General features: G+C 46.9%; 1 protein-coding gene across 11 annotated transcripts in view; it reads left to right on the top strand.

Annotated features, from left to right (window-relative positions):
* LOC116555929 (neurotrimin) overlaps positions 1 to 17,381 on the top strand; it is a 968,350-nt gene that overhangs the window by 522,341 nt on the left and 428,628 nt on the right. For 9 of the 11 annotated variants that reach the window (XM_032284824.1, XM_032284831.1, XM_032284829.1 and 6 more), the window contains one exon: positions 2,334 to 2,418. In XM_032284824.1, the coding sequence (XP_032140715.1) occupies positions 2,334 to 2,418 (85 nt within the window). Of the gene's footprint in view, positions 1 to 367; positions 744 to 2,333; positions 2,419 to 17,381 lie in introns of those variants that run through there. The other 2 variants (XM_032284834.1, XM_032284833.1) reach the window with 1 other exon arrangement.

The raw sequence follows: 17,381 nt of genomic DNA, 5'->3' as shown, positions 1-17,381 counted from the left end.
ATTTGATTGGTGAAATGTTCGTGTCTTCTCCAACGTGTTATCTACATGTAAGTGATTGGTACTGCTGCAAGGTTGCCAGAATGAGTATGGTACCAAGACTCTTACAGTTATGTGACTCAGTTAGAGTGGTTCAGTCTCTTTGATGTTGGATGGCTTTTGATGCTGGATGGCTTTCTGGAAGAACATTTTTCTGTTATTTAACAGTTAAAAACAACAACAACAACAACAAAAAAACCTTCCTGGATGTGTTTGATAGAAAGTCTAGAGGAAAACCAAAGCTACTGTTGTCTCCTCTCTACCCCCAAGGGGAATGTGGGTCAGTGCTGGAGCCCGGCTCTGGAAATCCCCGAGGAGGCAGCATTATTAATGTCACCACCACTGCACCTGCTGGGCTGCTCTGTGCTTTCCCCTAGCACAAGGACCAGGCCTAGCTGGGGAAGGGAAACGCAGGCCATTCTCTCAGAGCCGAAGTTAAGGGAGAGATAAAAATATAAACACAGGAGGTCCAGAAGCAGCCAGAGAGGAGAAGTGACAGGGACCAAGGCAAATCCAGTCTCTCCTTGGGTTTCAAGAATTTGAGAAACACACCTCTTAAAGATGAAATCAGCTATGCGAGAGTGTGAGGCCCAGGAAACCTGGGAGTCTGCTGTATAAATATGGCAAGTGGCTCACACTCATCCACTCAAGTGAGCACTTTTGCAGGCCCAGCATCTTTAAATGGCGACAAAACATGAATAAAAAATGTAAGTCGGTGTCTGAACTTGACCAACATTTTGATGATGCGATTTTGGCAGTTTCGCACACTAAGAGGCTTCTGTGGTTCTGCGTTTTATACATGGCAGGTTTCTAGAACGGTGGTGTTGAGTCTCTGGGGTTTTGAGCAGCTTTGTGGGGGGCTGCAGGGCGGGTGCCGTACTACTGAATAACTATGAGGTTCTTCTAAAACATCCTCCCAATACTCTGAATTTACTCTGAATGCTAATGGAATTAATCTGATCCTTTTAAAGGTGCACGTATGCATGCTGCAGGGTGTTCCTTTCCCAGTTAATTAGTTTGTGACCCTTATTAAGATGTCTCCAGTCTGGGGCTTATTAAGGCTGCATGGTAACTTTGCCTTTTTTCCTGATTTGGAAGCGCCCGCTCTGGAACCGGGGAAATGGTTAAACTCCTGGCCTGGGCTGGGTTGGTGCACAGCCTGGGCCCGGCGCGGCGGGGGTTAAGGTGGGCGCCCGCGCCCCGCGCCCCGCGCCCGCCCGCCGGGATGAGCGCGCAGTCCGCGCCGCCCGCCCGCCCGCTCGCTCCGAGGCGGCACCGGGAGAAAGTGGCGGTCAGGGATGGAGCTGCTGCCATGACAACCCCGGCGGTCGGGGCCCGCGCGCGTCGGGGCTGCTCCCGGGAGGAAGGCGGCGCGGAGGCCGGGGGCGGCCGCTGAGCTTGGCGTCCGCGCGGCTCCGGTGCCGGCTGCGCCGCGCCTTGCCCAGCGAGCGAGAGAGCGAGCTAGGGGCCGCCGCGGTCCGCTCCCGCCGCCCGGCCGCTCCCTCCTCGGCCACCGCCGCAGCCCCTGCCCCGCCGAGCCCGGCCGGATCGCAGCGGCTGCAGCGCGCATTTGGGCTCCGAGGAAGTTGACCGAGGCGGCTGCCGCAGGATCCTGGGTCCGGATTGCACGAAGCCCGCGCGGCGTCTCCTCCGCGCGCCACCCGGCGCCTCTGCGAGCTCCACTTCCCATCGGCTATTGTTTCCGATTGTTTTCCGGTGGCGAACCCGGCTCCGAAACTTAAAAAGTGTTGGATTTCCCCAGTGGGAACTGAGGGACTGCAGACCACCGCCTCTGGGCCGCTGGATGAAGCCCACCCCGTCCCCTTCCGGTACCAAAGTGCTTACTCCTCTCCAAAGTGCCATGTCTGAACTGCCACTGGCAAGAAGCGGCTCCTGAGACGCGCCCACACCTTTCACCTGCCTGGCGCTTCCCCCTCCTCGGCCACCTTCCCGGCCACAGCAGCGAGGAGGGAGCCCCCTTTGGCCGCGCTCCGTGGAACTGGTTTTCCGAGGCGGGCAAGCCGAGGCCGGATTTGGGGGAGGAAGATTAGACTTGGAGGAGTCTGCGCGCTTTCCTCCTCCCCGCGCCTCCCGGTCGCCGCTAGTTCACCGCTCAGTCCCCGCGCCCGCTCCGCACCCCACCCACTTCCTGTGCTCGCCCGGGGGGCGTGTGCCGTGCGGCTGCCGGAGTTCTGGGAAGTTGTGGCTGTCGAGGATGGGGGTCTGTGGGTACCTGTTCCTGCCCTGGAAGTGCCTCGTGGTCGTGTCTCTCAGGCTGCTGTTCCTTGTACCCACAGGAGTGCCCGTGCGCAGCGGAGATGCCACCTTCCCCAAAGCCATGGACAACGTGACGGTCCGGCAGGGGGAGAGCGCCACCCTCAGGTAGGGAGCTGACATTCTTCTACGAATTGATGATTTGTATGGGGTGGGGGTAAGGGGCAGGGGGGCAGGTGTGTGCACTGAGGCGTGCCCGGGCTGGCGGAAAGGTCGCTGGTTCCCTGGGCTGCACAATTTATGGCTGCGCTGGGGGCTCTGCCCGGGAATGTGGCGGTCATAGGGAAAGGTTCAGAGGTTCTGGCGGTGAGCTTTTTCCCCAAAACTGGCCTCTGCAGCTCAGGCACTTGCTGAGGGTGAGGGCTGGCTGGTCGCTGAGATTGAGGGACTTGTCCCTGGCACCGTCTGTGCCTGAGCCTGGTGGCCGTGGTGACTGGGGGCCTGGAGGGCCTCGCCGCGAGCAGTCTTCTCTGAAGTTAACGAGTCCCAAAGGAGGGGTCTGGGTTGGAGTGAATGCCCCCACTCGCCCATGCCACGGGGATTTGCCAGTCCTGGATCCTGCACTCGGGGGGAGCCGCTGTTTTGTCCTGGGCTTGACTGTGCCGGGGCTTTCCTGGGGTGCCTTCATGCCGTGAGCTGGTGGGCAGAGATGCTTTCTCCTGCCTGAACGTGGCTTTCTGAGGCCCAAGTCATGGAGTCTGATATGTCCGTGGAAAATGGCATTTACTCTAGTGAACTGTGTTCTGTTCCTGCTCTCCATCAAAACAGTATGCGCAAAACTCGTCTACTGAAGAGAAACTAGGTTTCAGTGTTGGGGTGGGTCCTGATTGGCTTCTGGGTTTAAGGCTTGCAGGCACTTGGGGAGGAGAAGAAGAAGAATCTTGGTTATGCTTTGTGTAAGGTAGAATGATTCTATCTCCCTGATTACCTTGCCTGCTGAAACGCTAACTCAGTTTCCAGTGTTGATAAACCACACCTCTCCTATGAGGGCAACACACTTAATGATTGCAATGGGAAATTTTATTCTCTGGAATTTTATAAGCGAATAAGCATGAGGTGGAAGTTAAGAAGGTTCATGGGAATGATTTCCCCGCCTCTCCTTGATTTAGTCTACCCTCTTAAATAAAGTTTTCCAAACTAAGCAACAGAACTAACCACAAGGTAGCATGGCAATATTCTTGTCCTTTGCACATGAAGATTTCTGGAAAGATAACCCTAGTGTTGGTGTCTACTGTTTGGCCTTTCTGATGACTTCTTCTAGGATTGCGTTGTTTGTGGACTGTATACTTAAGGTAATATCTACAGGATAGAAAATGTTGAAGAGGAGGCAATGTCAATACAGCACTGAATTATCAGGACATTGTCAAAGGAAGTGTGTAATTTAGGGACCCATGCAGGCTGCAAGCATCCAGTGATCCTTTGTCTTGGGAGAGCTGATCCTCATGGTTCTGGTGAACTCCTAGTTATTCCTTGGCTCATGAGACCCTCCTCTTCCACTCTTCTGGGCAAAAATAAAGCAACTAGCTCCCCTCATTCCAAAATGATTGTGTATCTGCTTTAGAAATGGATTTCAGGGTAGTTACAAATATGCAGCGATTTCAGACTCCTTAAATAAAAAACCAAAAATGAATGTCTAAAGCAGTAATAATCAAGAAGTTTAATGTTCTCTGGATGCCCCCTTTGTCTCTAGTCCTTGGCTGCCAGGAGGGCCTCCCAGGGACAGAGAGATTTTCATGTGGGTAACATTTTAGATATAAACGGGATGATTTTTATTTTTTTTAAGGAAAAGGTAAGGTAGCTCTGTAGAGATTTGAAGGTAAATAAACAGCATGTGGGTCTTGGCACACAGGGACCCTATGTTTGGAGGCCAGTGTCTGGTCTCCAGAAGGTAGTCTTCAAGGATTATGAAAATCAGGACCGTCCAGAGGGTGGCTGTATTCAGCAGAGGCTGAATCACGGGACAGGCCTGGGTTAGGAGTAGCTTCTGTCTGAAATCGCATTATCATGTACTGGCTGACTTACCTTTCTTTGTCTTCCTTTCCATGGTTCTTTCTTCTCATTCTGTGGGTCTTCCTCTCGGTCTCTTTCAGCACTAATGTTTGTTTGCATTTCCACATGTGCTGTCAACACAGTGGTATTGTTTGGGTATGGATGGAGATGGCAACATGGTGGAACTTCCTTTCTAGACCCTTGAATTGGCCCCAACGCAGCCAAGTTCCTTCTGGAACATCTCCTGCCATTCTGTGCCAGCCTTAAGGGCTGAATGTCTTCCTGACATGCAAGAGAAAGGCCCTCACAGCGGATGGAGCACTACAGGACAGGGATTAGATAAGCTAGGATCTGAGCGACACCAGCCCTTGACCATGGGCCAGACTGAGGATATGAATCAGGCACCAAGTGTAACAGGCAACCAGTACAGAGGATGCTCAGGCCTCTCAGGATTGCCCTCCTTCTCAGACGCTGATGCACTAGAACAAGAAAGGGCTGCCCTACTAGGTGTGTTTTTGTGGAGTGGAAGCCCCTGAAGTCTCAAACATAGGCCCTATATTTTCTTGTTCTGTGTGCAGAGAAGCAAGTAGGAATTTCAGAATGTATTTTGTTTGCATAATTTTCATGTAACCTGAGTATAGGTTGCAACAATCTAGTAGTTCAGAGTTCTGAGTTATTTTCTTTTTGCTTTGTATTGTGCGTGTGTGTGTAAGGGGGGGGGCAGAGGTCCCTTCCCTCCTTCCCTCCTTCCCTCCTTCCCTCCTTCCCTCCTTCCTTCCTTCCTTCCTTCTTTCCTTCTTCTGTTTTTTTTTTTTTTTCTTTTTTGGCTAATCATATGTAAGGAACCACAACTAGAGGAGACCAGAGCACCTGTGCTGTGGCCTCGAGGCCGCCATATCCATCTCCCTATGGGTGATTGGCTGATGATGGTGACGCATGTAGTTTTCTTCATAGCCAGCAGAGGACTTTTTGCTCTAATTTCATTTCATGCTGCTTTGTTCTCACCAACATCATTTTTTGAGGATCTTTTCCAGTCCCTAAGGAGTAAATGCTCAGTAGAAGATTCCAATGTGAGGAAACTTTTAAAAAATGTTTTATCTTTTCCAAGTAGCTCTAACAATCCTTATGGAGGTATTGGGAAACCTTTCACTTAGCATAGCATTGACAGCCTGAAAAGAATTACAATTTGCAGTCCCCCACTCTTTCTGCCCTCCTGCTGACATTCCGTAGGAATATTTCTTAAAAGGGTGAGGTAACACAGAATTTACAATAATACTATTAGCCAAGTTTATTGAGTGCTCACTATGTGTAACGGAGTATCTAAGTGTTTTAAGAATATCTAACCCATCATTCAGCCTTACAACATTAACACTTAACTCTAATAACAGCCTGATGATATAGAAGCTATTATTATCCCTGTTTTACAAATGAGGAAACTGAGGTATGGCGAGTTTACATCCTTTGATGAAGGTGACACAGCCAGGAAGCTTTGACGCCAGGCTGTAAAGCACTAGTAATAATCACGTTAATAAGATAAATAGTACAGTCCTTGTTCTGTTACTGTGTGAATGTTTTATGTAAACACTAACATTTAATCCTCATAACACTCTGAAATAGACTTAATTGTTCCCCATTAAGGCCCAGAGATGGGGAACCTACCTGAAATCACACAAGCAGCCAGTGGCAGGCTGGTAGGCTGGCCCACGACTCCACTCCTTGACTTTGTACACCAGGCTTCCCAGGACTGTTCAGGACCCTTTGAATTCCTTTGAATTGCGTGTTCCTCTCATTCCTCTGTGGCACTCAGTGTTTGCCCCATTCATTTTGGCTTAGACCCTGTTTTCCAGTGTTGTCTAACTCTGTCTTCTTTCTTCCCGTGGGCTGCAGAGCACCTCTTGGAAAGCAGGTATCATGCCTTGTCATGGCATGAGCACCGTGTCTGGCAGATGCTTACTCAAATGAAATGAAGGAAAACAAAACAAAAATATCCCCCAGCTATATTCAATTTATCTCCTTACCACCTGTCTCTATCATTTTATTTTAAATTTCAACTATGGTCAATCAAAAATGTATTGAGAGGTTCTTTCAAGAAGGGCACAGTATTAGTCCGTTTTCACACTGCTGATAAAGACATACCCAAGACTGGGTGATTTAGAAAGAAAAATAGGTTTAATGGACTTACAGTTCCACATGGCTGGGGAGGCCTCACAATCATGGCAGAAGGCGAAAGGCACATTTTACATGGTGGCAGACAAGACAATGAAAGAAAGAGAAAGGAGAAACCCTTTATAAAATCATCAGCTCCTCTGAGATTTATTCACTACCACGAGAACAGTATGGGGTAAACCACTCCCATGATTCAGTTATCTCACACCACAACATATAGGAATTATGAGAGCTACAATTTGAGATGAGATTTGGGTGGGGACACAGCCGGCCCATATCAGGCACTGAGCTGGGTGTTTGGGTGTAGAAAGGCATATGGCCTGGACTTGGCTTTTGGGGGCTTGGGTCCAACTGAAAAAGCTGGCTGTGGACACAGGTCATGAACCTTGTGAGGCAGAATGCACCATGAAAACGTGGGCAATCACACTGCTGTGGCTGGAGCAGAGCCCCTCTGTTGGAGCAAAGGCTTTCTGTAGGTGGGCAGGACTGCACTAGCTCCTAGGTCCTGGGTAGAAGTGAGCAGACATCCAGTGAGGAAACAGAGAGCCCCGGATGCCCAACTGTGTGGGTGTCATTCACGTAGAGACCTTCACTAAGCATGAACATGCCTGCCACTTGGCAATTTCAATGAATGAATGCTTTCCTTGCTTCAGAGATTCCCCAATTAAGGCAGCAACTAGTAAAGTGTGTTATTTCCTGGGGATCACTTGGTAGGTGGGCATGAGAGGCTGAACTCTGGCTTCTGTCGTGCCTCTAGACCATAGGCTTAGTGATTGGATGATGTTGTTTTTCCAGGGTGAGTTGGGAATTGAAGGTCTGAGAAATGTATGTCATTTAGGTTGAGTTTTTACATGGAACTCCATGGAATCACACAGAATAATGTGGTTTTGATACTTGAGAGGACCCAGGGAGTCACCTTCTAGATGAAGGAAGCTGTGGTCCTTTGCTCATGACATGTAAAGTGCGTGGAGTTTCATCTGATAAGCAGATGGATTCTCTGGTCGTCCCTTCAGCGACTCCACAACCTCTTGAGGGCAGAACTATGCCTCCTTCAGGTTTGCCTCCTCACAGCAGCACGTGGCTTGGCCCGTGGAATTTGCCAATAAAATCTGAAGGACTCTCGCCATGTCTTTCCCTTTACTCACTCTGTTGTGGAAACCCATAAACACAGCTTGTTCCAGCTGCAGAGCATTTCCTCTTGTGGATCCCACTTCTGGGAACAGCCCTACGCTGGTCTTCCCACGGACAGCTGTTTCTTATCATTCTGGCCTAAGCTCACACAGAATTCCCTCCTGCATGCCTTTCCTGATACCAAATCAAAATAATCTTCTACCGCTACCGCCAGTCTTACCCTGGCATATCATCCTGGGTTTTTTCTTTAGAACAGGCATCTCCATCTGAAGCACCTCATTCGTTATTTGGTTATCTGCGTATGGTTTGTCTTCCCCAACGGGACTATAAATTCCTTGAGAAGAGATGTCCTCTGTCTAATTAGCCCTGTATAAGCAGTGTCTGGCAGATAGAAGATGTTCAATAAATTAGTTGCATGAATGACTGCGGGAATGAAGGCCTGAGATCACGTTTCTTCTCAGAGTCTGTGTCCTTTTTCCTGGACTGTCTTCTGCTGTCCTTGCCTTAGGCATGTTACTTCCTAGCATCATTTCTGTCTGGGCAGCTGTATGAGGCTGCTCTTGCAGAGGTGTTGGGGACAGGCTACAAATACATAGAAGTCATTGAGCTTGCGTCTGTCTGTCCAGGCCACAGATGAGATGGGCTGTGTTGGGTGTCCATTATTTCATATTTGCACCCATGACACATGCCTTCTTTTTGCTGGGTCACTTCCCCACCCAGTCCTTAAGCCTTTGAAGAAACAATGATGTAGTCAACCCCAGGGAAATTAGCATTTCCAATATAAGGAGGGACACAGAAAAGCACTCTGCCCATCCTTTCTGTTTTCGGAGTCTGCTGGCAGTGGTTGGGGTGGCGTAACTATTGATCTGTCGTTTATGAGTTCACTCGTCCAGAATAGCAATGCCACTCAGGAAGCCTGAGCTGCTGCCACCACCCTGCTCCCTCTCAGGACTGGCCACTGAGCGCTCACCTCAGGGCTTGCCAGGCATCCGGCTGGTGGCCTGTGGCTCTGAGGAGCAGGGACAGATGGGCCAGCAGAGGGAGGCTCCTGGAAGCACATTCAGCTGTTGAGTAGCCAAAAACTAAAACGGGAAACTAAAAATTCAACCAAACGTGGGGCAGAAGGAGGAAGAGTATGCCAATTGTCACTGGAAGCCAGAGGAGGCTACGGGGGGCCAGCTCAGTGCTCTCATAAGTACTTTGCAGAAAAATGTTGCCTTTCTCCCTCTTTTACATGCACAGCATTTTGAATTTCAAAGGCTTTCAGAGATCAGGGAAGTCAACCACCTGGTTTTACAGATAGTGAGCGTAGTGATCATCAGTCTTGCACAAGGACTCCTTCCGGAAGGGTGAGAGGGCTGGCAGCCAGGGCACCCTCCATCCCCAGGCTGTGAGCCCTCACTTGGGACTTCGCATGATGAAAGGGAAAGCCACCTTGCCTAGTAAGGGCAAAAGCATCCTGCTGACCATGAATGCTTTCAATGCAGTTAGCTGACATTTATCACCGTATTCTCTCCTGACTGCTGGTTTAGTCTGTACCACACCTTACATTCTTATGCTTTGACTCTGGCTCCATGTGGGACAGCTGTTTCCTGTGGGTCAGGTCCTGTGCTGAGCAGTTTACCAGAAGAAGCTCACTTACTCCTCACAGATGCTCCATCAGGTGGACACAACTATTACGCTGATTTTATAGATCAGGAAACCAAAGCGCTGAGAGGCACAGTGAAGGTATTTTCCCAGCTCACATGCTTAGGTGGGTGCTGAGCCTGGGACTCAGGATGGGTAGTGTCTGACTCCTAGGCAGGCTCCCTCTGTTCTGCAGTGCTGGTCTCATTCTGTCCCTTTTATTCTTCATTGCCAAGTTCCTCTCCCACTAGAGACCCAGTGAGTTTCGTTGTCCTTCCTTGTCATGGTGCACAGGAATCCCCTCTCCTGATGTGTGAGGAACAGGGCTTTGGGAGTGTTTAAGGTTTTGTGTCCTCCATGGCGTGGAGACACAGGGACCCAACCAACCCCTAGAGGTCCCTTCTCCTCACAGAATCCTACAATTTCCCTAGTTTGTTCAGAGGAAGACCCTTATTCTAGGCTCTTCCACTGATCTTTGGCATTAGATGTTGGACTTTTTCAATCTTGGACTTTCTCAATGTTGGATTTTCTCACAGAGAGTTAATAATCTTGATAATACCATGAACATACGTGGAAATGTTCTCTGGAATGTAGTATTGAACCAATTGAGGTGGACTCTCAATTCTAGGAGGATTGCACAGGCCAGTCAGTGCATCTGGATGCCATTTGGCACCAGGGGGACAGGAGGCACCTGCTCCAAAACGCTTCCTTCTTCTTCTTTTTTTTTTTTTTTGACTAGTAATAGGCATCTCTCTTGGGGAATCTTGTAAAAAAAGATAATTAATGGTAACGGTAGATTTGTTCTTTTGGGTTGAAAGTCTCCACTGACGAGTAAAATAGAATATTATCCTTGCGTTATTTAAGGTCATTTTGCTTCCTCAGAGGTAAGTTGATGGGTTCCCACTGTGTAATAGATAACTAATACTAAATAAATAATACTGCCAATGTCATCATAGGTGGTCAAATAATATTATTTTTTAGGAAACCAAGGATTTATTGAGTTTAGGATGCACTTTGAAGTTGCATGTGTGAGCTAAGAGAGAAGGAAGCAACAGGGAAGTTTACTAGGAGTGCAATTGCTGGAGACAAAGATCCCCAACGCACAAGACCTTACTGATTCATATGTGCCAGGAGTGGTAGGCTAGAAAGAAAACAGGCCGGGACACAGAAATCTACAAACTCTGGCCCAGCCCCTTTGTGTAATTGCAGGCAAAATTTGTAATCTCTCCACTTTCCATTTAAAGAGGACCGTTATTACCTATCTCAAAGTGTTGTTTTAGGTTAAAATGAGATAACACACACAAAGTTTAGTATATAGTTATAACTTTCTTTCTCTCTATATGTATGTACACATGCATGTGTGCATATATGTATATATAACATACACACATATACCAATTTTCATTTTAAACTATTGTGGCTTAAATACTTTGGCTGATACACCACGTCTTGAATCTGAAAGATCCATAAAGAAATGCCCCTTTGTCCACCTATAATTGTGAGTTTTTTTGTGATGCCTCTCCTACTTCAGTTTCAAATCATCTCTTGAGATGTTTAATTTCTGAGACGGAGTGAGAAGAACGATACTTCTTTGTTTATCATAAGAAGATTGTTGCATAGCAAGTTGTGACAGTTCGTGGCTCTGAGGATGCATTTTCCACCGGAAAAATTCACCCAGAAGGTTCTGTGGAGCAGGTTATCTGTGAATTTATGCATAGATTTAGGATTGGCAGACCCTTTTTCCTTGGAGAAATAATTTTCCATGATAATTCCACTGGAGTCAAATGGTAAAAAACAGGGGTTGGGGTAACATGTCTTGGGGAAGGGGCAGTTTGAGGCTCTTGTAGCTTTCTCTAACTGTAAATCTTCTCTTCATTCACATCTCCCGATCATTGCGAGGCGGGCTCAGGACTTGCACGGTGATGGTGAAAATAGAGAAGGAGGTTTCTTTCCATTTGGGAATTTTACCTTTGGTCAAGTCTAGGGCAAGACCAGTGCGTCTGGCATTAGAAACTGATGTCCGTATTCACTGATGGGATCACAGGAGGAGTCGTGTCCATTTTAACCAATGCCAAAGGGCTCAAATTCATTTAAATGGAGTGAACTATGAATAGCAGTCTTGATCTTTCATGATCAGTTTTTCTTAAATCTCATTTATTCACATTATTGAATTATTTGGTTTTATTTGGGTCTATTTGGCCAACTTGCTGTCTTATCGGTGTGAAATGTTTTGGCTTAGAAACCTTATGGGGGTTAATTTGTCTTACAAAATGAACATATAAACTACTCTTACAATCTCACTGATGGATTTCTTAAAATAATAGAATTTTTAATGAAAACATCATCAACCAGCAGACTCATGGAAAATTTAAAAAACCGAAATCGACCTTCAAACAAGCTTTGTTGGCTTCGTGGAGTCAAAGGAAGATGTATTTATGGGAAAATAGTTTCTTGATCTTCTCTGGCTTTCAGACAGGCTCTAATGTGTTGGATGAGTGAAAAAGTGCTCTCAAATTCAGGATAATCATCTTTGGACAAATTTACCTGTCAGGAGATCTCAATCCAAAATTCTAACCCATCAGAAGCTATGAGTAAGAAAAAGAACATATGTGAATTATTTTTAATTTAGTGCAGTTGTTATACAGAAAAGCTAGACATAGCAATGCTTTGGGGTTGTGGGTTGAATTTCGTCCCATCTCCCCACCATAAAAAAAAAAAAAAAAAAAGATGTGTTGGTGCCTTAACCTCCAATGCCTTACAATATGACTTTATTTGGAAATATGTTTGCTGCAGATATAATTAGTTAAGGTGAGGTCATACTGGAGTAGAGCGTGCCTCTAAACCAATATAACTGGGGTCCTGCTAAAAAGATGCCTATGTGGAGACACAGAAGACGCACAGAGAGTGACAACAAAGGCAGGGTCTGTAGCGATGCGCCTGCAAGCCAAGCAATGCCAGGGACTGCCGGCAAACAGGGACTGCGGCGAGGCAAGGTGGGAATCTTCCCTACAAGTTTTGAAGGGAGCAGGGACCTGCCAACACTGTGATCACTGTGATTCCGATTTCCGGCCTCCAGAACTGTGAGACAACACATTCCCACGGTTTTAGCCACCCAGTTTTGGTACTGCGTCATGACAGCACTCGGACACTAGAACATTTGCATTTGAAAGAGAGAATTTTGTTAAATCATCATCATCATGCAAAGCACTGTAGATAGGCCTGGTTAGATCACCCAGTTCCCAACTGTGACACAAGCCACTGTAGTCCACAGAGGAGGTGCCAGAGTCGGGAATGCTTCTGGGTCTCCGTTGTGAGCCCAGCCTCTCCATTGCGGATCTCAAAGAAGCCAATCAGGATAGAAATACTTATATTTTTATTCCTCAGAGACCATGAGGACAAACCCTATTATATCTTCTCAGTTATCACAGCCACCTTAGAAGTCACAGGCCCCCAACCCCAGGGCCATGCATCATTTTCTAGATTCATATCCCGACATCCAACAGTCTAACCGAGTTGCAAGCCTCTTCCACATCCTCCAAACCTTTTAACTTTCTGGACTTAATGATCTGTCACCAGCAACATTTTTACATCTCCAGGCTCTTCTTTGAATGTTTCCCTCTTATGTTTTTTTCTTTTTTGCTTAAGTTGAAGGTCAGCTGTTCCCTGGGTTATTTCCCCTCCTGGAGTTCTCAACAGTGGCTGTTTTTCTCCCATACCTTGCTTACCATGAGGCCTGAAACTTGGATAAATGTCCTCCTTGCTACTCATTATGGCTTCTGGACATTTCTTTTTCCATCTTTCTTGACATCTCCAGTTAGGGTGGAGCAAAGACCACTTGGCTTTGTTGCCCTCTGCCCCTTCCTTGCCTGAGACGTCTGTCATTGGTTCTGACCACACTACTTTACCCTGGACATCTAGACCGCGTATCCTGCTGCTCATCCACAGAGCCTTTTAATGATGACATTCAAACTGGGTCCTCTCAGCCAGTGCCCTTGACACAAGGCCCATTGGACCATGGCCAGCTACTCCATCCTGCCCTCCCCTCAGTGTTTCTGATCTTAGGAACTGCAAACTTAGTAGATCCTTGATTTTTTTCATTCTCTCCTGTGCTTCCTCTAATTCATCACTAAAACCTGTTTGTTTGTTTTTTTCTGAGACAGAGCTTCACTTTTGTTACCCAGGCTGGAGTACAATGGCGCAATCTCGGCTCACCACAACCTCCGCCTCCTGGGTTCAAGCAATTCTCTCGCCTCAGCCTCCCAAGTAGCTGGGACTATAGGCGTGCGCCACCATGCCCAGCTAATTTTTATATTTTTAGTAGAGACAAGGTTTCACCATGTTGACCAGGATGGTCTCGATTTCTTGACCTCGTGATCCACCCGCCTCGGCCTCCCAAAGTGCTGGGATTATAGGCGTGAGCCACTGCCCCTGGCCTTTGTCTTTTCTTTTAAAAGTTCTCCTGAATCAGACCACTTTTTACCATCTCAAGCTCTATGTCCCTGGGCAGAGCCACCACGGTCTCTCCTGGGCTCTTCTGGTGGCACCTTGTCTAGCCTCCCTGTTTCCACTCCTGTTTCCCTGGAGTCTATTATCTGACTAGCAGCCCCAGCTACCATTTGATAAGAATTACATGACTCTGTTGAAAACCCTACAGCGGCTTCTGGCTAAACCTAGAACGAAATGTAAACACCTCGATGGCATGAGGCGTTTTAATCACCTGGTTTTAATCACCTGGTTTTTTAATCGCCTGCCTAAGCCTCATCCGCTTCCCACATCACTTCTGCCTCACTCATGTGCACGCAGAACGCTGCACTTCTCTGCTGTTCCTGGAACTTACTAAAACTGTTCTTGACTTAAGAAATGTTCTTCCGTCTCACAAGATCTGCTATCAACTTATGTGTCTAGACCCTCATTGAATTCATGCATCTACTGCAATACCCCATCTTGAAAGAAGGCTTTGCAGACCATACTGTTTGAAATAGCTGTATTCTCAGCTCCCATCTTTCTATCCTTCTACCTAGCTGTAATTTTCTTCATAGCCTGTAACACCTAGAGAAGTCTGTTATTTATTTATCTATTTCTTATTTATTACTACTCCCCTAAAATGCAGGGTCCACCAAGCTGCTGAGTTTATTGCTCTCTTTTATAGTGATTACATTACTGCCTGGGACATGGGATATATCACAGGTTATTTGCTGAGTGAATGAAAGGTTTGTTAGGAATAATAGTAAGCTATTAACAGTGAAATTATTTATCTTTTCTTAGAAAGAGGAAACAGCCCTGTCTCTGTATTGGCATGGGATTGGGCATTATTAAACAGAGTTCAAATTGGGTGTGTGTGAGCTGGTGTTGTGTTTGTTTTCTAGGTCAGAGAGTGGAATGAGACGTTGAGGAGGAAATCGTCGGGCAGTGTGACACACTTCATAAAGTCTACACGTGTGGAATCTAAAGGGCCTTTAAATATCCACTTTCACAAGGAGTTTTATGGAAAATCTAATAAACACTGGAGAATAAGGATTATTCTGTTCAAGGCCTACAAACCTGGGAGGAAGGGAAGGAAGTGAGTGGCAGCTAGAAATCAGGCTGTGAGCCTGAAGTTTCACACGTCATTCACTGTCCAATCTTTTATGTTAACCGTTCTTTATTAAGAGAATTGTGCCGTAGGGCTCTAGAGGATAATGATTAAGTGCAGGGTCTGGCGCCAGACCCTCCTCCCATCCCTAGTTTCAAATACTGGCTCAGCCACTGGGTCTGTGACCTTTGGCACATGGATTAGCCTCACTGTGACTCAGTTTATTATCATTTAAGGGAACTGTTAATAGGTGTCCCAGGCCAGGGTGAACTGTGAAGTACTCAGAGCAGTGCCTGGCACCTGCTTATACTCGGTGTTAGCCTTACACAGCTGGGGAAAGACCTGGCCTGCAATGGGTCTGTGGTGGGCAGAGGGCAGGGTCTGCCTCTCGTGACCCTGGAGCCATGTGTGAAATGCACAGTGCAGGGCACGGAGCCTGGGGCTGTGGTCGATGCTGGTTCACACTCTATAGCTACATGGACATCTGATGGTGGGTGGTTTTTGAAAAGTATCAGCATGGTGTGTTGTTTTTGGCATATGACTTGTGGTCTTGGACCAAGGTGACCTGGCTTTTAGTCCTGGCTCTGTCCCAATGCACCATGTGCAGCTGCTAAGAAAATGAGCATTCCCAGGCCTCAGGTCCACGCTGTGAAGTGAGAACACTGCTTTGTTTCATTCTTTACTTTTGAGGAAGAGATTTCTAGCTGCTCAAATCGTATATAAGTTTTGTATTCCCCCCCCCCCCGGGCACAAACTGGGCTGCCTTTCCCAGCCTCTCTTGAATTTAGAGGTGACCATGTGACACTTATACCCAGGGGAATGTGAGCTGAAGCTCTGTGTAGGTTGGCCCAGGAAACCTTGCCTGTGAAATTCTTTATGCTCTTTCTCCTTAGACCATCTGGATGTTGATGTCAAACATTACCTTGGAAACCTGTGTCCTGTTTGGCAGATGCTCCATCGGTCAAATTCCTGAATGACAGCACAGAGCAGGGCTCGCACCCCCACCCACCAGCTGGCCTGGAACCTTGATAAATTATTACCTAAAGGAAAAACAAACTTGTATTCGGGCTTCTGAGAGTTCAGAGACGATGTGTTACAATAGCTAGCATTATCCTATCTAATTCAATACGCAACCATTATAATTTATATTTTTTATTTCAACTGCATAGAAATTTACAGCTGTAGTTTCTGAATCCAGACCTAAGCACTTATTACAATTTCTTGGCAAGACTTTTGCATATGTCTGAAAGTGAGAACCATGGCCTTTTCAAATGGAAGTCTCAAATGTTTGATTTTCAATTGCTTGACTGTTTACATCTGTAGTCCAAGTAACACGTCTGCTTTATTCTGCAGGAATGTAAAAACCAGCGATGAAGAGTTCTACCTTGAGGCAAATGAGCACATGTCCATAATGGACATAAGACATGCTCTAATTGGTGAAAATACCTCTTAGATGATAAATTGCTCATTAATGGCTGGAGGTCACTTATTTAGTGTAACCTTTTGTGCTAGAGATATTCTAACATTCAGTGTTTTAATTTACACACACTAAAGAGATAGATAGGATGATTTGTAGGCTTGTTCTCGGCACTTCAAAAATGTTGAAGAGAAAGGAGAGAAAACCACTATCAGAGTTCCTATCTTTTTTTCTTTTCTTTTCTTTCTTTCTTTTTTTTTTTTTTTTTTGAAACAGGGTCTCATTTTGTTACTCAGGCTGGAGTGCAGTGATGCAGTCTCAGCTCACAGCAGCCTCAACCTCCCTGGGCTCAGGTGGCCCTCCTATCTCAGGCTCTGGAATAGCTGGGATCACAGGTACATGCCCCCATGCCCAGCTAATATTTGTATTTTTTGTAGAGACAGGGTTTCGCCATGTCACCCAGCCGGTTTCAAACTCCTGGGATCAAGCGATCTGCCTCCCTCGGCCTCCCAGAGTGCTTGGGTTAGATAGATGTGAGCCACAGGCTCAGCCAAAGTTTCAAGCTTTGAAGGGAAACCAGGTGGTGGAGCAATTGTGTGTTGATTTGGGTAAAGGAGAAAGGAAGGTGTGGAAAGGGGAAGAGGGTGAGCCAGAGTTGTGAGTAGGAGACATACAAGGAATGGAGGCAAGGCAGAGATTGGGGCAAGGCAGAGATGGGGGCAAGATTCAGGGGGCTCGATTCCACGATTTGTAATTCAGGGGCCAGGGATCTTGTTTTATTTTTGTTGTTGCCTTTGTATGCTGCACAGCGCGTGGCGCATGATAAAGGCTTAATGTATCCTTGGAGAACAGATGGATGCGTTTTGTCGTGCTGCTTCAGTGTGTCTGTAGTACATCTCCTATGAGCCAGAACTGTTCTAGGTGCTAAGTTCCTCTCTTAGAGATTGACGGTTAGTGAAGGTGATGAGAGTTTCAACTTGTATGCATTAGACAAAAAGGCGTCTTCTCCTAGCATACAATTTGCTCAGACCAATTAGGAGTAGGCACTCCTCACTGATGACGTTGGTCGCTAGAGTCCCTGGTTGAGTAAAAACAGTGCCAGCTGCATTATTTTGCTGCCTTCTTCAGCCCTCGAGCAGTGCACAACCTGCTCAACTGTTCTAGCGGCAA

This window comes from Sapajus apella, unplaced genomic scaffold (assembly GCF_009761245.1).
Source record: "Sapajus apella isolate SASKATOON/1434 unplaced genomic scaffold, GSC_monkey_1.0 scaffold16, whole genome shotgun sequence".
Classification (NCBI taxonomy): Eukaryota; Metazoa; Chordata; class Mammalia; order Primates; family Cebidae; genus Sapajus; species Sapajus apella.
This window is presented reverse-complemented; position numbering and strand designations above follow the sequence as displayed.